Genomic DNA, 23,318 nt, shown 5'->3' on the forward strand with positions numbered 1-23,318 from the left:
ACACAATGCATTCATGAAGCAGGCAGGAACTGTGAGGCAGGTGCAGGTGCATCTTTCTATGTTGCTTAATGTGGCATATGAATGCTAACTCTTTCCCTTCATTTTTTTTTAAAGTAAGATAATGGCTAAATATATATATTTTACAGTAAAAGCAAGATATACCAGGAAGGGCTCTTGCTCCCAAAACCTGAACTTGGCTTTTACATACTTGGTTTCCATTCTTATCCTGGGTACCTTCTCCAAGGAGATGTGTTGTTTTCTGTTCCAAAGGGAAAAACTGCTATTCTTAAGAGGGGAAAAAAAAACTCTTGATATATAAATGCATGAATATACATATGCATGAACACACATGCACCATGTAAAGCAGGGTGGAACAAAAACCTGATCAAGAACAAACTCTTACATCTTTCTTATTTGTTTTTCTTTCCTATGGACTAAGCCTCTAAATAAGCCAGACAAATGGGCAGTTGTCATAAATCAAAATAGTTTCATGTTTTAGAAATAAATTGCAGCCTCATTGGAAATACAGTGCTTTTAAAGATACATTTGCAGCCCTTACTAAAAGAGGGATCTGCAAGATTACCTGAAGAATAAGATTGTGAGCTGTGTCATTAAAAAAAAAAATTAATAGAACACCTGTACCAAATGTTCTAGGACATTCTATAACGTTTGATGGATATATGGAAGATTTAAATTTCTGATAAGGACCTAGGTGAGAAATACATGGGAATCCTATGCATTTTCTCTTGTCAAATTTTATAGATAAGTGCAGAAAGTTTTTTTAAAAATGTATTCAAGCCAGCAGAATTAAAGATAAAACCAGTCCTTCACTAAGTACTTGGATCTGCTCTGTATTTTATTACATCATGTTTTGGAAATTTCAGATGAATAATATAGACAGGTGATTATTAATGTCCTTATGTTGCATATTTACTTGCATAAATATGGAATATTAATTTTAATACCAAATTCTCAAAGTGCATTTAATTATAGCCTCATGAGACAATTGGTATCCCTCTCTGTGTGATACATTTGGGGATATTATTTCATGGGTGGTAAAGAATAGGTTTATGTCTCTAATATTGCATCCTCCTTAAAATATAGAGCTCTGAACGTGGTATAGATCAAATTTCACCAATGTGAATATCCTACTAGTTTAGAAAATTCATCTTCCAGTATTCCCCTGCCACCATGCCTGCTACTGAGAATTATGGAGTTGAAGTTCACACATCTGGAAAGTGCCAAGGTTGGAACAAACTGTCATAGATCATAAGACAGAATTTTTGCACAGATAATAGGTTTGTTCTGAGCTCCATGATAGAAAATTAAAGTTGGATTTCATAAACAATAATCTCAGAGACAAAATGCCAATGAGCCTGTAAAATCGTTATTTTTCAAAAGTGTCATCCTGAAGTAATAGTTGAATTTGAGAAATGCAAAGAACAGAAAATATGTAGATGGATGAGCAATGAATCAGAAAATCCTTAATTCAAAACTCACCTTTACCATGAGCTTACAATATTAAGTAGCCTTAAGGCATGCCATTCTCTCTTGGAACTGTTTTAATCTCCTCTCCCTCCCCACCCCCAAAAATACAATGCAGAGAGTTATAATACTGATATATTTTACTAAGTTGATATAAGGATTATTTCTACTTATATAGTCCATGTGAAGTGCTTTGGACACATGAAAGCACTAAGCAAACATTTTCTTTTTTAAAGTATTATTATAACAAAAGATAAGCTATGCAAAGTAATAAATCCAGATATACCATGGAGAGAATTTAGGATCTATTTATATCAATACCACATTACAGAATGCAATCAAACCTGGTGAAATTAAGGAAACTCATTACTAATCAATGCAGAACTACAGTACATATAAGAATGCAAACAGGTAAACTAACATTTTGTATACTGGCTGTATTTTACTGGAAAGCCATTTAATGTATACAAAAGTAAATTTACAATCAGATTTGCAAGATTTTCCTGTCAAGTGACAGAAGTTGGAACTGAGATGGTCATTACCCCTGGATTCCCTGTGTTCTTAATAATTACTGCTATAAACCTTTATTTATTTGGTATGACTAATAACAGCTAAGAATGACTTTTATAATTAGCTCCATATAATAACCAATTTGTGTGAACAACTCATACATACACATATCTGTGGAAAAAGAATCCTTTCTCCATTTTGGATTTTCTGGGCTTTTGCATATCTGCCACTGAGTGTTAACATACATTCATATTCGTCCTTTTTATCTAATAAGGAAAATCTGAGAAAACAGATAATACCAAAGGATGGTGCTTGTTTCATTTATTTCATAAACAAAGTCATCCACCATACAGGGATCATGTAAAAAAGTAGAGTCAGATTAAGCAGTGGGCTGCACTGCCTTTAACTGCAATAGCTGCATCCAGTGCTTCCAGCGATTGGTGATCAATTGTTCACATTACAATTGATTCATTCCCTCATGGAAAACTGTATTAACTTAGTCATATTAGAAAGTATTCTAGTATGCATTTCTAATTTTGAGTCCTGTCCAAACATGTCTATGGAGTTTAAGTCTGAAGTCTGTCTTGGTCATTCCAAATATTGAATTTGTTCTTCTTTATTTATTCTCTAGTAGAGAAGTTACAAAAGTAAAATAGTAATATGTTGGGAGCACTGTCTTGTTACCCAACCACTAGTGCTTCAACTTTAGCCAACAGAGATAAAATGATATTTTCTTATAAAATCTCTGGTAGGAAGCACAATTCATGCTTTGTCAACAATGGCAAAATTTTCATATCCTGAGGCAAAAACCATCCCCAAACTATATACTATCACTTCCGTACTTGACAACTGGTATGGGGTTACTGTAGAATTCAGACTGATTTCTCACAGACTTAATGATAGCTACATGGCTTCAAACATTTGATTTTTAACATAACTGTCCATCACACATTCTTTCAGAAATATGGACAGTTATCCAAAAGTTTTGGCAATGTTCAAATGAACATCAGTGTTCTTTTTAATGAGTGATGGCTTCTACGTTGTTATGAATCCTATTTCCTTACCCAGTGCCTTCTATGGTTGGAATCATGAACACTTGGCTTGGGCCAAGTTAAAGGAGGCCTGCAGCTTCTTAGAAGATGCTCTGTAGTCTTTGTGATTTACCTGGATAATTTTATGCTATGAGATTTTTGACAGGAAACTACAATTTCAAAAATTTCAAATTTCAAATTATAAATCTGTCTGTGGATTGGTGGGGACCCAAAACTGAAATATGGTTTCATATTTTTTTTACATACAGTTAAATGTTAATGACTTTTTAACAAGGTCTTCGGGAATTCATTTTGAGCAGAGCACTGTAGATCTTAAAATCTATTTCTTGAGAACTTCACTGTGACAAAGAGCCAAGGTTTGTCAAATTTATGTAAAATGGGGCTGGCCCAAATCAGCCCTGGTTGTTTAATGAATTAATTCTATAACTAGTCCTAATTATCCCTTTAATTGGCTTAAATGAAATAGAGAATGGATTTCCCCCATCCTGACACAATCATGTTGAATGACTTCATTTATTAAATGATTCTTTTTTTATTTGTTAAACACTATTATATTCCAGGAAGGCCCATATAAATCTCAGAAAACATTCAGTTGCAAAGCTATATAATTCAGAAACTTCAATCAGAGAGAATGTTTCCTCACAGAACTGTAGATCATGATCTATAGGAAGGCTTCTTATTAATAGTAGATATGCATAAGCCTCTGTATCCCAGTTCTTTTAAAAACAGTTAATGAAATATCTTCCCACCTAAAATAAAGGAAGCAGGATAACCAAGAAAAGGCTTTTATGATGTCTTTGTTTTTAGCATAATATTGGTTATGAAAACATTTTTTTAGATTTCAAACATGGCCAGGGAACATTCTGCTCTTTTATTCTTAATATACATTTTGATACCTTTCTTTAGATCTCAAATGTTAGTAAAAATAATAATAATAAAGCAGATCTGACAAGTGATTAAGTCCATTACTGCCCTTTACTGTGTTGTAATTACAGGTATTGGGTTGAATACGTAGTTACTTTTGCTCTGTTAATATGTCTGAGGATTACATTTCAGAATCCAACTCTTCTACATAAGAAAAAGATTCAGTTTTCTTGTTTAATTTCCTTTACTACCATTAAGATTGCTAGTCTAACTTTTGCAGGGGTAATGTCAGCACAAGACACATATCAAATTTTTGAATGTCCACAGAATAGCCTTTAGAAGTGGCATTAAAGCTTAATATTTCTTGCCATTTCTAGTTAAATCTTGAACAATGTGTTAATGATTAAAAGTGCTGTAGACCAAATTTTTCAGGGGGAATTATAAGAACATCTTAAAATAATATATAAAGGAGAATACTATGAGCTGCCTAGGATAATTTTTATTTTGTTTTATTTTAAACAGGATGATTTTTTTTTGCCTTCTTAATCTATCTACGATATACACGTTTGGTATTCCTTGTTAACTAGAGTCAAGGTTACTTATCTTTGAAACCCAAACCAGTTTAGTGCAGCAACTTTCTGAAATACTATATATTTTTCATTCTGCAAATCAATCTATGCTTTGCTAAATTCTTTTTATTATGCAGAAAAGTGCCTACACTTTCGATTCATCAGACGTCACGATGGTCTTAAGTAGTGCACCAGTACTGTTAATACTCCTTTATAATGAAGCTATATCATCATTTAATAATGGCTTTTCCCCCAGTTTATTGAAACCAGCCACTGTACTTAAATCTTTCTCAATTGTAATATCAGGCTGATGAAATTTGCCTTTATTTCAAGACTTCTTAGGTCTATATTATGACTTTCTATAGAATGATCAGATTTAACTAACATATTTGACTATATTGGAAGTGAGTTGGATGCATAGATAGGAGTAGGCTAAAAAAAAAAACCCAAGGTGGAGGGTCCCAATCCTGAACATATTTCTTAGAAGTATGTCCCATTCAATGGCAGAGAATTCCTTCCAATTGAACATGAATTAATTGGAATGCCAATGATCCAGTGTCACATATGTGTCTTCTTTTAGCATCCTTGTGATAAAAGAGACATAGTATGCACAGGGTTCTTTTTATAAAATATTATTTAAAGCTTTCACAATTGAGGACAATTTTAAGGATGGGGAAAAGAAAAAGATGTGCCCTATAAGATTAATCCAGCTGAAGTTCTATATCTAATTGTGCTCTCAAGCTTTGCCAAATGATTTGCTTTTTGTATATTAGGACAAAAGATTTTCTGTGTATGGCTGAGCAGAGGTTAACCATGCATACCCAGCAGCTGCACAGGAGCTGAGAACAGGACTTGCAAGGGAGCGGGGGGGGGGGGAGAGACAGGGAAAAGGATTTGATATTAGCTGAAATTCATCAATACTTGTATCTTTATTTTGTCTGGTGTCACTTTTTTATATCCACCTGAAAAATGTATACAAGATTTTCAAATGCTTTACTCATTTATTTGAGGAAAAGAAATATTGGCCTTATATTCAGAAGTAGTGTGATTGTGTTTTATAAAAAAAAATATTATGAAGATTATATATTGGATTTTGAATATCACCTGAAATAAGTTGGCCATCACTATCCAAACTGCCAAATAGTTTTGAAGCAGTTGTGTGGAGCATAGAAATCAATATGTTGAAATGTTTCTTTCAACTTGAAAGGTTTCCCTTTTCTAAAAAAAATTTATTTATTTAATTATGAAATTAGGTGGCGGTCTATTTGGAAGTAAGACTTACAGATTTCAGTAGGAAATACTAGATGGTAAAGATCATAGCTGCACATGACCACCAGAATTTGAGAAATTATTTGAGAGTGCTTACAACTACTTTTGCCACTATTTTATTAATGGTAGTGAGGAAAAAAGAAGTTTACAAAGCTGCATTAATGGAAAGCAGCGTTGTTGTTTTTTAAGAAAAAAAAAGTTACAATACAGTATTAGCCAGCCTTGACCCCTTAATATGTGTTATATAAAATTATCTATAGGTTTTTGAAGACCACTAAATTAGCACAGAGGTTATTTAAACGTATATGGCAATGCTTGCAAATACAAGTTTTTGACTGTGGAACAATTTATACAAGCAGCTGAAGCCCTTACCAAGAAATTCAATTTATTTGGATTGATATTTTGCCTTCAGGCAGGTTGGGTTTGCAGGATATTCTGCACAGATTAATTGATATTTGGCAGTCAATAGATTCAATAGAACAGAAGGAATCAGGGATATTGCATCTCAAAACTTAGGGTCAAGATGGCTCTCAGGCAGCTCCCAAATTTGCTTTCTTAGCAAATGCTATGAAACATACATGTTAACAGAACAAAATTTTATGGGGATGGATATTTCTGTTTCATAATTTTTTCCTGTTTTATGGCTGTGGTTTTGTTTAATATGTGGCAATGGTGTATTTTTGCTGCTTCTTAAAAGCCAAAGTTATTCTTCCTTACATTGGAACTTTGTCAACCTCTTTATCAAGATTAAAGTCAAGCATCTTACTAAAGATTATCTTCAGATGGACCCATTTAAAACTGCATCAAAAGAGAAATGGATGAGATTCAGCAATTAACATCTTCATTGACTATAAAACGGGAATTCTAATAAAAAAATAACAGATTAAGAATGATGGATGTTAGGGCCCACCTATTGCACTCCCAACATTAGTAGTTATTAGTACCCATTACCAAATAAAAGCATATCAACATGCAGAATATGGGCTATGTATTGTAAAGGATATGGCACTCCCAGAATAAGGTGAGATTTCGGAAATATCTTGAAGGTCACCACACTCAGACTTGATGAGAGATATTGAGAGGCTTTCTGCAGTGCTAGGAGGATGTGCTGGTGAACAAGGGTGATGGTTCATATGATGGGATGACATCTTGGTCCTCAGACTTGTGGTCTCTCTGGTTAAATCTAAGGATTCTGGAGAGGCTCTGTCTTTCCCAGGGAAGGAGGCAGAAGGAGCCGCTAAGGGGTTCTGAAATGGGTATGCCATAAGGGGCAGAGGAAAGGGATGGCGAAATGAAGAGGAAGTGAACCCTGTGGTGGCAGACAGTGGAGATTGATGGAGAGCAGCATGATGGCTGCCGGGAGGTGGGACAGAGGCAGGCTGGTCTGATGAATTTTTGCGGACAACTAGGGGCAGTGCTTCTGTTTGGTCTGTGGAATTAGACAGTGGCACATTCCCAAAGGTATCTAGTGGGTTTGGAATGATGATGTCCCCAAAGCACTGGAGGCGCTGGTTTGCTGTGTGGAAGTTGTGGTTCTCCCCATTGACAGCAAATCTTGCTTGGGGGATCTGAAGAGGTGGGAAGACCTGAGGAAGTTGACGTACAGGCTTTGAAGAGAAAATCTTGACCACAGTGTCCACAACCTGAGACATGGCAGTGTTCAATTCCTGCTTTAGCGTCTCAGCTAAGTGCTTGCCTTCTGGATGAAAAGAGTTGGGCCCATGATCTTTTTCTCTGGGCCCATCTTTTCTGGGTTTGTTCTCCGCTATCTCCTGTTCTCTAATCAAAGCTCTTGCACGATCAATAAATTGCCCTGGGTCCAATTCACACATTTCATTATCCGACCTCCCCACAGAATCTCTCGCCCTGACATCCAGTGTTTCCGAACGCAGGCTGCCTTCAGAGAGGTTACCAGCATCTTCGTCATTTTCAGAATCTGTGCTGTCATAGATTTGGTAGAACTTTTCCTGAAGCTGGCGCAGCTGTTTTTGCATGTCCTCCAGCTGCTGTTTCAGCTGTCTGCGCTCCTCTCGCTTCTGTTCTTTCCTCGCTGAAACCAGCTGCTGGAAACTCTGTTGCTGCTGTTGAGGCAGCTTTTGCTTGCGCTTATTTTCTCTGTAACTTTCTCTGGGACTCACAGACTGTGGAGCCATCTCTCTTTCATTTTCATTGCCCCTTAATGCCACACTTGGGGAATGGCTCATCCCTCGAATGATATTCTCAACCCGGGCACGCTTAGCTCTCAGGTGCTCATCGCATAACCGATCCATATCAAACTGGCTCATCGTGGGTCTGCCAAATGGAGAAAGACACTCTTGGGGGCTGTCTCTTGAAGAGTTGCTGCACACATCCTCCTGATGTACTTCTGAGCCTGTGCTGGAGAGGCCACTCGCTTGAAAGCTGGGCTCGTTGCCACCATTTTTGTTCATGTTATTTTTCAACAGCTGGGAAATTATAGTTGCTCCTGGAAAAGGCATCATGGCATCTTCATAGGAGTTTGCCCTCTTCAGCAGCTTGCGAAGCACATTTGACTTCTCCCCATCTGCATGCTGCACCACTGAATACTCCACATCCTGCTCGGAGCCTTGGGGATTCATGGCACTAAAAAACGATGCTCTTGCCTTTGCAAAAAAGGCAGATGCTGTCCCTACCGTCCGTTTCACTCCAATGTCAACTCTTCTTCTCTTGGTCTGCCTACTTAAGAGGGCTGTGCTGTCATGGTCAGGCATCACTGAACAGTTATTGTGCCATCTTCAAAAGCTTGTCAGCTGGGCACAGCTCAAGAATCCTGGGACCCTGGCCAACAGAACAAAAGGACTGATGAATCATTTTCTTTAAATTTCTCCAAATTTCCTGACCTCAATCCTGAATCAAATGCAAAATGCATAGGCTCTGGGATTTATGGCACATTACAATTATTGCAATTTATTATGCACTCTGCTTGAAATGAAACACTTTAAATATTTCTGCTCCACTGGTTTAAGATGGATTAAGATTTTTTTTTTAAAAAAAAAAAGAGGAAAGAGGAAAAACTGCTTAAGCACCAGTAATATATGGTTCTTTGCACAAATGCCTAAAATAATACTGTTTATCTTTAGAAAAAAAAACCCTAAACAGTAGATTAGAAGAACACAGACACTGACAACCAATTGATTAAATTTAGGGTTTGAAATAATGTCACAAAATAAAATGAAAGCAGGTCTTGTTTCTTAGGTAAGGCTATCATATATAATTTGGGCTTTAAAAAATGAAATTTAGTTGCAAACAGATTTGCAATTAAAACCAGAAATTTTGTTTCATTTTATAAGGGTGTTCCAGTATATCTGTAAGTATGAGCAGGTGCAGGGTGCATACCTATAGACACGCATGTTAAATATAATGATACAAACCTTATAAACCATTATAAGAAAACTATTTAAGGAAGAATTTACATTTTGGTTATAAAATACACGTCGTTCTGCATTTTGCAATAAAAATAGGAGTTTTGAAAACATATAATTCCCGTGACATCATTTTAAACATTTCAGAAAGGGATAAGATGGGGTGGGGGTGGGGGGGGACAGAATTTATCATCCTTGAGGTTTCATAAACTATGCTATGTGGCATCAAGTTCTTTGCATGAAGTAGAAACAAGGCACTCAGCACTGTGTCATTGTCCCTTAAATCAGCTTCCCAAGATAATATCTCAGGTGACTTATTGAAATAATTATTTCATGCAACATTGTACTCATATAAAACCTTATTTCCTACAAAACACACACGCACACATGCACACACATACAAAGAAAGGGAGGGAGGAAGAGAAAGAGATTCTGAAGGAAAGAAGCGGAGAGATGAAAGAAAGCAGCATCAAGCAAGAGCGTGAGAAAGGCAGATATCTTTTCTTTTATAGGAACCATTGTTGTTTCCCAGGAATACAGAATTTAAAAAAGAAGACTGATAACACATTTCTTTGCATTTTATAATAGGCTCTTGACATCATTCATGACTTATTAACCATGATGCTAAACTCACATGGTATATGAAGCATTACAGACGTCTTCCGGTACCTTCAAGTTGAAAACTATACCAATGTAATATTAATTTTTCCCATGCTATGTTTATCTAATATTAAACTCCACATTAGCTTAACAGTGCACAGTTTCCACAATAATAGGGTATCTTGCCAAACGCAGCATTCAGACTTTTGGATCTGTTCCCATCTGTTTCGGTTCACCTGTAAAAACATCTACGTGCTCCCTAGGACTGCATCTGTAGCTGCTTTTAAAGAATGACTACCCATGCAAATAAGCATAATTTCAGCCTGAAATAATCTACGCTATCAGCGTGTATAGCCTGGGTTTGCAAGTGTAACACTAAAAAAAATTAAAATAAAATCCTACAAAAACTTTTAGAATGAAACCTATATTTGTTTGTTTATCGTTCAAAGGCTATGCAATCATTTAATCATTTTGGAGGTTATAAAATAATTCTTAAGAAATGCTGTACAAGCTTTGGAATATACAACTACATTTGTTTTATTTTTTTGCAGTGTACTCCAAAGGAGGCTACACAGTTGTTAGTAGGTTTACTCAGGACTACTACTAAGAAACACAAACACACATACAGAATTTTGCAATAGCAAGTATAACTTTGGGCCAAACATATCTGATTGGCATCTTAGTATAAATTCAGTTTCACCACAGCAATCTTATGCAGTGTACTGCCTTTCTTCATATATGGTTTCCACTGAGATAAAAATATTCAGCCTCAGATTATATAATAGAATTGAATTTACATAAAGACCTAAGGATCCAATAGTTAATAATTAGAATATTTAAAAAGATACCTTATTGTATCATGTCATACATGGAATTATGTGAGAAATTAAATGATTCCAATTCCCTGTGAGATAAAAGGAATTTCACTACTAGATGGCAGTGGCCTTTTTCTTTCTGTTTATTTCGTATGATTATGGATCTAGTTCAGATCCTTTGTGTATAAACAAGTATCACTGTATTTTCAGATATACGCTGCTTCATTTAATTTAATGGGAACATTCCACTTCACAACAGAAAGTCATTTTTTTGGCTTCTAGGTTAATTACAACTAAATAACCTTGCCCATAAATAAAAGGCAAAAAAAAAAAAAATGTGCAGGGGTGAAAGTCCCCTACATGGGAAAGATTTGTAGCCTGTCATTATATGCTGATGTAAATACCTTCTAAGGTCTGCCTCTACTTTCAAAATCCGTCATCATTCTAAGTCTCAAAGAGATTGCTTGTTGTTGGGGTGCATTAATGAAAGTGCATCATTTTTAGCAGGAACATAACAATATTAGCAGAAAGGAAAAGCCAGAGCAATACAAATTTTAACTTTAACTTTAGATTTCAACGGACCTCTGATATATAACACAGTATTCCCAATATGCTTTAAAAATTGTTCTTTCCTAATTACTTTCTCCTTTCATTGTATTTCATTTAAGGGTGGAATGAGGCATAGGATGTCTGCAAAGCTCATAAAATGTTGAATTGAGAAATGTCATAAGGTCAATGCCATGGATCTATAATCCAAAGAATTCATTTTTCTTCTACATCTTTGCTTACAGTGGAGATACCAGAAGGGGAAGGCCAGACTATCACTGGAAACAACAAGTAGTATTGCTTATAAATGATACGTGTTAATTGGTAGTCTACTTTCCTCCTGTTTCCTTGATTCCCGCTGACACTCATGCTATCTCCTTATATGACAAACTTTATATTTTGCCTTCAGATCTTAAATAATTATTTTATGTTATGTTTTTACCAGGGCTGAAAAAATATCCCGGGATTAGTTTCTTGATTTGAGACGTGCCGGAATGCACTAACATTCTGAGGGAAAAGAAAATGCTGCAGAAAAATCTAAGATTCTGAGTCATCAAAAATCAGATCTTTGGATAGAATTGTGGTGAGATTTTCCTACTAGATATGTGGGAGGGGGAGGAGAATACATATGCAGAGGGGTAAACTGGTCATTGAATTAGAGAGTGTGCTCCTGTCCAATTTAGAGGAAAGCAAATCTGCTCAGCTTGATTTATTTCTTGTTCAGAGATAATTCAGAAGTCATTTAAATTTTAGCTTTCATTATGGTTCACATAAATATCATTGATTAGTTTACTGGTTTGAGCTTTGTACATTTTAAGTTATTCTTGACAAGTTCCTTTTTGCCAAGTTTTCCTTATTTGAGCCTTCAACTTATATAGGACTTCATAGGACTCAGTTTTTCAAAGTTGCTGAGAAGTATAACATAAATAGCCTGTTTTTACAGCTTCTGATACACAATGTAATGGAAAAAAAATTCTCTAAACTTGGATTATAACTTGCACTTCTGAAATCAACCCTCTGCTCTATTCCACCGAATTCCCAGTCCACCACACCCCACCAAACACACACATTGCAAAAGATACGAGTAGCAAATATTATCACACATAGGTATATAAAAATACCCATTGCTCACAAGTACAAACATTCTATTTCAGAAGGCATTTCAGTCCTCCATATCTTAAATACATAGCACATGTGGGTTATATTGTTTTTAGTGATACTACAGTGAAGCAATTATAGTGTATATTATGAATTTTCGCTAAACTGCTTTTCCACTGGTACAATGTAGATTGATTTAAAGTAAAGGATAACCTAAAATAGGTAGAATGGAAATTAGGGGGGAAATTATCTGGAAAAAAGAAGTATATTTTATAGGAAGAATTTCTAATACATTTTTTAAAGTTCAAATTGATATAAACTGCTGATTGTGAAAAACAGCAATGAACTTTTCAAAGCGAAACTGCAAAATTTAAAATTGTTAGTTCTTCTCATAGAATGTAGCAAGCCTTTTTCTCCTTCATTGCACATAGCACTGCACGCTATGCGCAAGTAGAGAAATTCAGTGACATCCTAAAATTCTAGATATGAAATTGAATTTTTAAAAATTAAACAACATTTTTCATCCAACAAGATTGGATGAATCACTAAAAGATGTCAGCAATCCATATCAATTGTAAAACTTAAGTCTATTACATTGCACTGACTTAGTTGGAAGTATAAAATATTTTTGCTACACTTCAGAGGAGGGCAAAGCATGGATATGTAAAATTTGCATAGCTTCACTACCCATACAATAGAATTATACAGCCTTCTGAAGCATTGTGATGGAATTTAGAAGTAAAGCTGATTTTTCTACCACTGATTTTTAAAAAATAAATAAATATTGAGATTATATAAAAATGTAAATAATACAAACATCGTTATGTTATTTTTAAAAAGCACAAAGAAATTAGACAACTGTTTAGCATCATTGGCACAGGGAGGCCATGGCAAGGTATTGAAAAGCTATTCTGAGATATTTTGCATTCTCTCCCTCCTACATAGGTATGTAATACCTTGATGACTACGAGTTCTATCTTAGTGGCTTTGGAAGACATTGGTAAAATGTCTCCTGGATAAATGCATCCACCATTTATCCAATTAATATCAGAAGTATATAAAATATTTTTTTTTTAGAAATCCAACATTTTAATGTAACATGGAAAAAAATTACTACCAAAGTCAACAACTATATACAACTGCTCATACATAATTCCTAACCTAAGGTCACCCTACACTTTTCCCCTCCTCCCTAAGGTTATGGGATATCCAATCAGAAGACCGAATCAACTCATCCACAGCACATACTTGAGAAATTACTCTAGCATGCAATGGAACACAGTCAAGTAATCCATGACCAAACACTTTGAACACTGAAATCCGCTACAGAAATCCTCACTATCAAGACCCAGCCACCTGAGAGATGCCAATTTAATTTTGAACTGATCATTAAAGCAATTTGCAATGGTAGGAGAGCATTCTCTTTCCCATATTAAAGTGCAGAAAGTTACCTATTAAACAATAATATTAAATAGGTTGTACAAGTTAATGTCTAATGTTAATATAATTTAACCCTAAATTAGTAAATTGTACGGCTTTTTAAAAAAAAGCTTATCTTTTTAAAATATGAGATATCAAATACCGGTACTTAATACTTTTTATAGGGGGGGGGGGCTAAGTTTCAGAAGAGAAAGTAATGAAATGGGTTACAGAAGACGACTTACGGGAACAACTTATGAAAGGCTCAATGGCAGAGTTAGCAAAAAACAAGTCAAGAAACAAAGAATATGGGGCTACATGCAAATTCATTTGCAGACTAGATGAATATTAAAACGCATTAAGCCTGCCAAAACAGTGTAAAAGAGTATTAAAAACAATGCTTTCCATTTTTTAAAAAAAAATCTAGCAGTAGATATGTGTGTTTCTCATATCCCCACTAACCTAGCAGATGGCATTAAATTAAAGAAATGACAGGTTCGCATATATCTGCATTTAGACTGTCATTTCTAAGCATGCAGATTCCAGTGCAGACCAAAGACTTGCAAATTCAGAGGCATGCATTGGTTTGAAGGAGGAAAAAAAATAGGATTTTTTTTAAAAAAGAAAGAAAAAGGAAAATAGCATTTTATCTTTGATGGATGACAACGTCACCTTTAATGGTGCTTGTTCACAATTTCTCATCCATTACACAAAAATATATCACAGGTTCCGTTTGTGCCGTGACAGCACTTTGACATATTCTTATGTCAAATGTGTCAAAACTTGCCTAGGTTCCTTGTATCATACTTACTGTTTTTCATCTTGATTAAGACATAAGGCCCAGTCTTAAATACATTCAAAAATAACCACCAGCCCATTCAGTGGACATTGTTCCCAAAGAAGCACACACATAATTCATTCTTTGAATAGCCTCCCCCCACCTCGAATTTTGAAGGGCTTAATTTCTGAGGAAAGGGTGAATAGGGTTAGGATGTTAAATAGTTTCAATTGGGGCTAGGTGTGTGCCTTATTCTGCAAAGTAATTCCTATTTAACTTTGAAAAATATTTCATTTCGAACAAGAGATAGTTAAGTTGCAAATGAAATTCAGGGCTGTTTGCTCCAAATAAATGTACACAGAACAATGCTCCAATTACCACAGCAAATGATTTTAACAAACTATCAGTAGAATCGGAAGATAAGAAGCAGAACAGCAATTCACCGGTTTGCCTCCCCCACACTCACACATGCACTGCCTTACACACCACACATAGCAAAAGGTGCCAGTTTTTTTTTTAAAAAAACAATCCCTTTTCTGTGTTCTTTTGGAAATTCACAATGAAAACAACCTGCTTTGCAGCCCTCAAGATTCCAGCTAACAAAAGAGCTCCGGGCTTCCGTCCTTCCTTAACCCGGCCACCTCCAAACAAAGCGCCATAAATTCATAAATAGACGTTGTACTCGGGCTCAACAGAGGGAAACTTGCACCTGTCTTTCTTGACACAACACACCTGTCCGACACTGCCCATGCGCACTTAGAGCCGAGCGCCCCTTGTACAGTTTCAATGCTTGGGAGCTTTGTCAGGCGGAGCCAGAGAGAAGCGCACGAACAGTTCCCCCGCTTCTCCCGTCCGCCCTTGTTAGAAGAGGCCACCGGGGGCTGTTAACAACAACAGCTTTATAGCCCAAACCGATGTTCGCTCGCCGTTTTACAACCGGTTCTCCCTCCTCTCCTTCCCTCTCCTTCCCTCTCACACCCTTCGCTCGCCCGCCGAAGGCCCTTAGAAGGGAGACCAAGTTTTTCATCTAGCGGCACTTGGACTGGCAACTTTTGCACTGCGCGCTGAAAGTTTAGTGCGCGCACGGGAGAGAGACGTAGAGCAGCTCTACCCGTGGGCACCAGAGTTGGGAAGGACAGTCGTCTCTGGAAAGGCGAGGGGGGGGGCGTGGAGAGGGAAAGAGAGAGAGGGTCTATCTTTGTCGTATTGATTTTGTGCACAAAGTGGACATAATCTCACAAGTTAATCTAAAGCTTTTGTAGGGGGGGGTGAGGTGTCCCATCATTAGGCTTCTGGTGGCAAGGAACCCCCCCCCCCTTCATCTAACTGCAGCATTAAAATGAGTGCAGACGTTCTGCTCTCTCCTGCTAAGTCTGCAGCACCTCACTTCAGGTCAGTGGCACAACTCTGGCAACAACTGGCTGTAAATTGGGAGACCCCGAGGTGACCCCCCCCCTTCCCGTTCGGTATTAAATCGTTTAAAGAAATAAGAAGAATCCCAAAGAGTGGGATCCTTGGCGTCGATAGGGAGTCGGGACTCGAGTCAATCCCACCGAAGACTGCGCGGCTCATGCTAAACCTGGCCTCAGTCTGGATCCACAACAATACACGCATCCCCGCAGACGGGGCAAAGTGGGGCAAGCGGGACAGCCGCTCCACAAACCGCAAACAATTCTAAGTAATGGGGGACAGGGCGCACGCCTCAGTCAGTAGTCTTCCTTGGGATAAAGCAGTCCCAATCTCTACTCGCGTTCTCCACTATAACACCCCCACCCCCACCATCACATACATATTTATTGGATCCAGAATAGACTCTCTATGGGTTCAGGGGAAAGGGGCTTTCATAGAAAAGTGACGGGGTATAACCAAACCCAAAAACCTGGCCTCAAAACTTCCCGTGCGTCCCGCCACACATTCTCCCTAAACAGCTTCTTTCCGCAACTCTTCTCCTAGCCCTTGGGTAGATCAAAAAAGAGACAGCGTTCAAATACGCCTGCTTTATCTGACTGGTGCGTGTGGTTTCTAAACTGCTCTCCATCGCTGATTTAGAGAGAGAGAGACGGAAAGAGAGGAGAGAGGGAGGGAGGGAGGGGGGAGAGAGAGAGAGAGGGAGCGGAGAGAGCGGAGAGAGCGGAGAGAGAGAGAGCGAGAGCGGAGAGAGAGAGGAGAGGGAGAGAAGTAGTCAGGGACATGCAAATAATAAGCAAATCAGAGAAGACAAAAAGAAAAAGGCAGCGACACAATACGAAGAAGAAAGGCCGGACTTGGGGAGTTGAGAAAGGACTGGTTGCGGGGGGGGTGTGTGTGTGTGTGTGACAGAAAGGAGAGAGGTAGGAAAAATAGGAAAGAAACCTCAGGACTACAACTAAGCTATTTTCTCATCTTTAAACTATAATAACACAAAGGATCAATAAAGACTGGGGAGTAGAAAAAAGGAAGAAGAAAGACAGTCTCAGGAAAGGGTCGAGAAGACATTTTTCGCACCAACCTTGTCCTTTCACACCGACCAAACTATTGTGATGAAGCTTCGGAATATGGACCATCTGCCGGCTGATTTTTTTTTTTTAGTCTAACAATCTTACTCCGGCCACAAACTCAGCAGAAGGGAGAATCCGGGAAAAAGGAAATGTGGAGAGAGAAGGGAGGATATCCAAAGACGAAAAAGGGGGAGAAAACCCCTTCCCGAAGCAGTCTTTCAAACAAGCCCGTTTCAGTGTCAAGAATACCCCTTTCCCCCTCCCCTTTTCCCCCCTCCCCAAAAGAGAAAGCAAGAAAAGGGAAGGGAGGAAAAAGGTACTTACTCAGTTCCAAAGGCGAAGAAACTGAGTCCCCCTCTCTCTCTCTGTCCCCCCCCCCACCCTTGCTGGTTAGAGAGAGAGAGAGAGAAAAGAAAGAGAGAAAAACGCGCTCCTACAAAATGTTCAGATCGCCTTGATAATCTGGCTGCTGATGAATATTGCAACTGGACGAGGGAGGGCGAAAGCAAGAGTGCCCGCGTGCGAGAGAGAGAGAGGGAGGGAGGGGGGTAATGAGTGGGAGAGAAAGGGTACGAGAGACACAGAGAGAGAGAGAGCGAGAAAGAGGAGAGGGGAGGAGAACCAGCTCTTCTGCGGCGCTCTTCGCTCCCCGGCTGTAATTGTCTTTTCTTTCTGCAAGCAGCACAGCAGCCTCGCTGAGCTGAGGGCTCCGCACCACAACAAGATTTACTTTAAGACACAGCTGAAGGAAACAGGAAGACTACACGTCACGGTCTGAGTGACGTGCCTAGGCCCAGCGCCCAATCGGGAAGCTCCTTCGGATTCAAGGGGGATAGCGAGCGCAGAACTTGGGAGGAGTCGGGGGGGGGGGGAGGAGGAGGAGGAGAAACTGAATCTCTGCTTGTCCCCCCGCTCTTCGCATTCCCTCTATCCCCTTTCTCCACCCCGCGCCTCCCCCCTCCCATTTTGCTGATGGGAAGGAAACTTCACCACCAAATTTGGGGGGAAGATGACCTTGGCAGTTATTTGTGCTCAGTTCGGAGTTCAACTTTGCCGGATGGTTCAGTTGCTGTCACCAACACCTGGTGGGGGTAGGGGGATCTGTGAAAGCCCGACCCACCACCACCACCACCACCAACAACAACAACAACAAATAAACTGGCCGAAAACACGGGAGAAGTACTCCGGCTCGCGATCTTTCTAGGCACCACTTGTGTTTACGCGCGCGTGTGTGTGTGTGTCCGTCCTCCTCTCTGTCTCTGTCTCTCTTTCTCTCTGGTGCAAACGACCCCACTGCATACCCAGAAATAAACAGGAGTCGAACTTGACTCCAAAAGGAATTCACCCCTTAAGTCTTAGATGAGCGCTTGGACGCTATCTCCAATTTGCGCTCCAGGCTGCCGCTGCCGGTTAAGAGCGAAAGGATCAGCTCCGGAGCGCAACTCATTTCGCCCGGCAGAAAATTGCGCGTGTGAATTATGCGAGGGGGGGGGGGGGGCTTATGTTCAAGGTTTCTCTGAACCGTCCCACACAGGGAGTAAGATTTTTAAGAAAATTGGGATGTCTTTCCCTTGAATAAATCTGATTTAAATATCTTTTTCTTCTTCTTCTTTCCAGTTCGTTAAAACTGGCGGATCGGACGGCGCGATCCTGCTAGGGCTGCTGAGAGGGAGGGTTGCGCTGCGCGAAGTCAAGGTATTCTGGGCGCACGCAGGCAGCCGTCAGTGGGGTTGATCAGCCAGTAGCCCTCGCTCGCCTTATAAGAAAACCGTTCCCTTATCAACATTAAAAGGTCCCTTGAAATCATAAAAGTGCCCTTTCTTCCCGCCTATGTCTATCTCCTCTGTTTGTAGCGCTGGATCCTTATAGCTTCAGATTCGGAAAGCTCTGAAGGGTACAGACAACGCCAATTATTTTACTATACCTGGTCACCTTTGCTAACAAAACCCCTTCAAAACTTTAAAGAGAAATTCGCTCTCTTCTTCACCTAAATTCAGCGTGGTTCCCCTACGACACGCAAGTTCTACTTCTTAAGGCATGCTCAATCTTAAATTCCTCCTAAGTGCAGCTTTATTCCTGTTTATTACAAGCGCTTTAATATGCAGAAATAATCAACTCGTCCATCTAAAGTTTAGAGCAGTGGCTTTCCGCAGGTCATCAAACAAAAGCCTTAATTCCTGTTTTAAATTATTAGAAGGTGGACATTGGCCGTATCTTTCCCCAATATATCAGGAATATCAAGGAGTGCATTTTTTTTTTAAAAAGAAAAACAACAACCATATTTATGAACTATGGTCATGCCTCACTCTTCTATTAGAAACGTTTTCTTCAACTAAGTCGTCGCTTCCTTCTTAAAAAAGATTATAAATTGTCTTTAAAAGAAAAAAAGAAGGAGGAAAATGTATTTAAGAATAGACACCGCAAGCACAGAAGTGACTGTCCAGAAAGTGCCAGATTAAAGTACGGGGGTGTGTGTGTTAATTGTTGGGGAAAAGGTAAAGGGCACCGCGGTGTTTTCTTTGAATTTGAACTCTCATTCAAGAAGCACGCTCCTTTTTTTTCTCTATGTAAAATATTTACAAATATAGACTTCATGCGTGTGAGTTGGGGCCTCCATTAAAAAAAAAATTAAATCAAATCATGCCGAGGTAGAAGTTTATTTGGATTTCTTTAATATGGTACATTTAAGGGACTTGGAGGACCATTCAACAGTCTGCCACACCTGAAATAAAACTCCCGTTTTAATGCCTCGCTACCATATTTCTGGCGCTATTGGGGTTGCTGTTATTATTAATTCTGCATAAGCCCCCACTCTATAAAACTTCACTCCCTTTGTCCCCTTCTTTCTCCCTCTCCCCACCCAGGCTTTAAGAAAGCTGGCTCACTGCCGAAGAGGATAGCACACTTTTAATTCCCTTTTTAGAAAAAAAGAATGGAAAGGCGATGAAAAAGAAACGTCTAAAAAGCTTCTTCGAACACCTTTAAAACAAACAAACAAATCCACGGGAACGCCAGCAAAGAGTGACCTCCACTCGGGGAAAAAGCCAAGGGCGGTCTGGTGGAAAACGCCAGCGCGTTTCGCGCGCGCGCGTGGAAACGCGGGGAAGAGGGGAAAGTGCGGACAGCTTTTTTGGAGGCCTCGTCCTCGAGGGAGAAGGACGGTGGCGATCTGGCCCTTTCGCTCGGCTTCCAGTTCCTTCAGAGCAGAGTGGAAACCGGGAGGGGGGAGGGGACAGACTGTCCCTGGGAGGGGGCCACGCCCCTTCCTTCCTGACACGGACTCTAGCACTGGGCATCATCCTTGGGTCTGATAAGCTGCGGCCACCCCTTCCAAAGAATGTTTTCCCCGTCCCCAACCACCCCCTTTTCAAGGTTTGCTGCCCTAGACGACCGTCGTCGCTGGATTTCAGCTGGGCTGGCAACGGCCTTTAGGATGAAGAAGGTCCATCTCTCTCTCCCTCTCTCTCTCCCTCTCTCTCTCTCCCCCCTCTCTCTCCCTCCCTCCCTCTCTCTCTCTCTCCTTCCCCCCCTCTCCCCCCCTCTCTCTTTCTCTCCCCGGCCTTTTTTCGCCACTTCCTTTTCCCTGGAGAAAACCTCCTGAATATCTGATGCGCTTCTCCCATCTGTCCCCTAATCTGTTAGGTGAGGCAGAAGAGTCAGGCGGCGTGAAGTCCTCGGTATCGGGGCAGTTCCCTCATTCCCCTTGGGAGCGATTCCCTTCCCCCTCCTTCTTATCTTTTCATAAAAGAGGAAACCAAAGATTAGTACCTCTTGAGAGGGGGGACGTTTTCAAAGAAGGGAAGGGAGGGGAGAAGAGGAGGGAGGCGGCCAGGAGTTGGACTTTGTAAGTTCTTCTGCGGACAACTTCTGCTTTTCCCTGGCTTTTTTTTAACCCCTTCCCTTTGCCGTCAAGAGTTGCTCCTCGCCTTCCAGCCGCCCACACGCCACCCTTCCCAGTGGGGCATCCCGTTAATTTATCCCTCGCAAAATCTCCGCCGCGCTGGTTTCTTAGATGGTGGGGCTGACTCCTCTTAGTACGATTAGCCAAGTGATAAAGCCAAAAGTCCAGGGGCAACTCCCACTGTCCATGATGGTCTTCGGGTATCCCCGGGAAACCCTCAGCCCGATTAAGCGCGACCTGCCGGGCACTACCTCCCTGCCCTCCCCTCCAAGTTAGCCCCCACGGCGGAGGAGGAGCTGGGTCGCTTCCCCGCGCCCCCCTCCCATCCCTAGTGCGCGCCCCGCGAAGCGGTCGGCAGCTGCGGAGAGGAATTCCCTCGCGGGAGTCCCTCCGCTGCCTTCTGACCCCTCCGAGGAGCGCGGTTTGTTTAACCGACGGCTTCAGCATTGACAAAAATGCCCGGGGAAAGTAGACAAAGCCAGGTTTGCCCGCGTCGTTTGAAACTGAGCGCTCAAAGTTTCTCGGTCTCGAAATGACCGAGTCCTCCCTTCCCAGCCAACAAGCCAAAATAAGAGGTATCCGGTAATTAAAAGGTCCTTGTCGATAAGATCCTTGCGAGTTCTTAAGGCGCTTCGAGCAGTGCGGCTCAGCGCAACTATTTCCCTTTATTATCGGGGCCCCTTCCCCAAGTCCCGGCGATGGCACCGGCACAGACTTTAGTTTTACACACCTTACTCCTTTTCAGGTAAAGCTATCCTTAGATTCTCTCTCTCTCCTTCCCTCTCCCTCCGTCTCCCTCCGCCCCCCTTTCTCTCTCTCTTCATTCTAGATCGCTTCAAGGACGCTCTTCCCCCCCTGAGCGAATATAGTTTCCGATCCATTGAACCCACGTTATGGATTAAGATTTAAGACTAAAGGTGGAAAATAGGAGATGGCGTAAAATAACTTCCCTCTTGTCCCCATGGCAGCACAGTTCTTGGAGCCATGGAGAAAGGCAGCCCAGTACTAGGAAATGCTTCCCTCTAGGTTATATTTGAAGCCAGTTTCCTTGCCTTTTAGAGGCCCACAACGCAAGCTGGGCAGAGAGACTGGCTGCAAAGACAATTCTGAGTGGAACATTTAGAAGAACTGCACCTGTTGAACTTTAAGAGGTGGTTGACATTCCAGATTATCCAGGCCCTCTCTATTAGGTAAAGGACTTGAACTCGGTTCCCATCTCTATGCCCACGGCTTGGGGAGAGAAGGGACAGGGTGGGGGGAATAGAACATTTTTTAGCATGACAATAAAAGAGCCACTTGCAATTGGCTCCTAGCGGAAATCTAGCCAAGGCTGGCTTCGCCTCAGGCAACCAAACTTTCCAAAAAATCAAGACATTAACAGATGGTGGCAACCACATGGAGAGATGGTGTTGCTTAGAGAGAATCTAGTCATTTCACTCAAGCCGAGAAAAAGAGTGAATCCCAGAAGGACACCGTGTATTCTGAAGAGTTCTGCACTTGGCCCATCCTTATTCCTCTCCCTTCTGCTCCCGTTTCAGGCAGCTTCAGTTTGGGAGGAATGGAAATAACAACAACAATAGGAATTTTCGCCTGCTTCCGAAAAAGGGACGGTGGCTTGCCAACTGTTTACATGACATGAAGGGGACTCAGTGATCTTTATTTGTGCTGCTTCGGAGGGCTGTCTAAATACGAATAAACGGAGGGATATATAAAAAGAGGAAAGACAATCCAAAGGCAACGGCTGTGGAAATGAATATCAAGCAACAGTGGCTTGTAAACTGGAATAGTGGAATACAATCTTTCAACCCAAGGGATTTTTTTTAAAAAAAGAAACAGTCGTCAAACCTTTGGTTTGTTAGGAAATATGAATTTGCAGGATTCAGTATAATTCCCCGAAATCTTCTCAATAGGATCCATATCTTGTAGATCATTTGGTCTGATTCATAAAGGAAGGAGTTGTGCTATAGTTTTGAAAATGATTACAACCCTTGGAATGCTTTGGGATTGTCCAGGGAGGCTTATAATGGGGTTGGGGGAAGGATTTCTTTGGTTTTATCCCCACAACTAAAACAAAGCTGTGAAGTGGGCTGACTTCTGAGTTTCCATGGTTGAGGGTGGCTATGAATCTGGATGTTTTCTCCTCCTAATCCAATATTTTAAATATTATTTTTCACTTCTCTTCAGTACTTGTAATGAGAAGACCCAAAATGACTTCCTGAAAGGGAATGGAGGGCAGTAATTAACTCCCTGGACTAAGAGAGTTAACACAGTTAATACCTACAGGAAACTTACTGAATGCAAAGGGAGGCAATTTGGAAAGATGTTTGGGGAAAATATCCCATGGGTATATTCAACTATATTCAACCATTATTGCTTGCAGTTTTTTAACCCACTGCCCTTAAAAATGTTAAGATTACGAATGCCAGAATCACAAATCAGCATAACCAGCATAAATTCTGGGGGATAAATCTTAAGGATATTATATTGGGGAGAAGTGATATACCAAGTTTATTAAAACATGTAAACTTCTGAAATATAAACAGGTTTTCATATCA

The 23,318-nt window shown here is 40.3% G+C and overlaps 1 protein-coding gene and 1 long non-coding RNA gene across 6 annotated transcripts in view; one reads left to right on the forward strand and one right to left on the reverse strand.

Annotated features, from left to right (window-relative positions):
- PROX1 (prospero homeobox 1) overlaps positions 1–17,673 on the reverse strand; it is a 73,039-nt gene extending 55,366 nt beyond the window's left edge. Inside the window, exons 1-2 of one of the 5 annotated variants that reach the window (XM_032214908.1) lie at positions 17,187–17,673; positions 6,754–8,545 (exon numbers count right to left, since the gene is read on the reverse strand). In XM_032214908.1, the coding sequence (XP_032070799.1) occupies positions 6,754–8,478 (1,725 nt within the window). In that variant the 5' untranslated portion in view covers positions 8,479–8,545; positions 17,187–17,673. The other 4 variants (XM_032214912.1, XM_032214909.1, XM_032214911.1 and 1 more) reach the window with 4 other exon arrangements.
- A 42-nt stretch (positions 17,674–17,715) lies between these two features.
- Positions 17,716–23,318, forward strand: LOC116507007. The gene is made up of 2 exons (XR_004255125.1): positions 17,716–20,304; positions 22,302–23,318. It is a non-coding gene; the product is annotated as an uncharacterized LOC116507007 (long non-coding RNA).

This window comes from Thamnophis elegans, chromosome 4 (assembly GCF_009769535.1).
Source record: "Thamnophis elegans isolate rThaEle1 chromosome 4, rThaEle1.pri, whole genome shotgun sequence".
NCBI classification, from domain to species: Eukaryota; Metazoa; Chordata; class Lepidosauria; order Squamata; family Colubridae; genus Thamnophis; species Thamnophis elegans.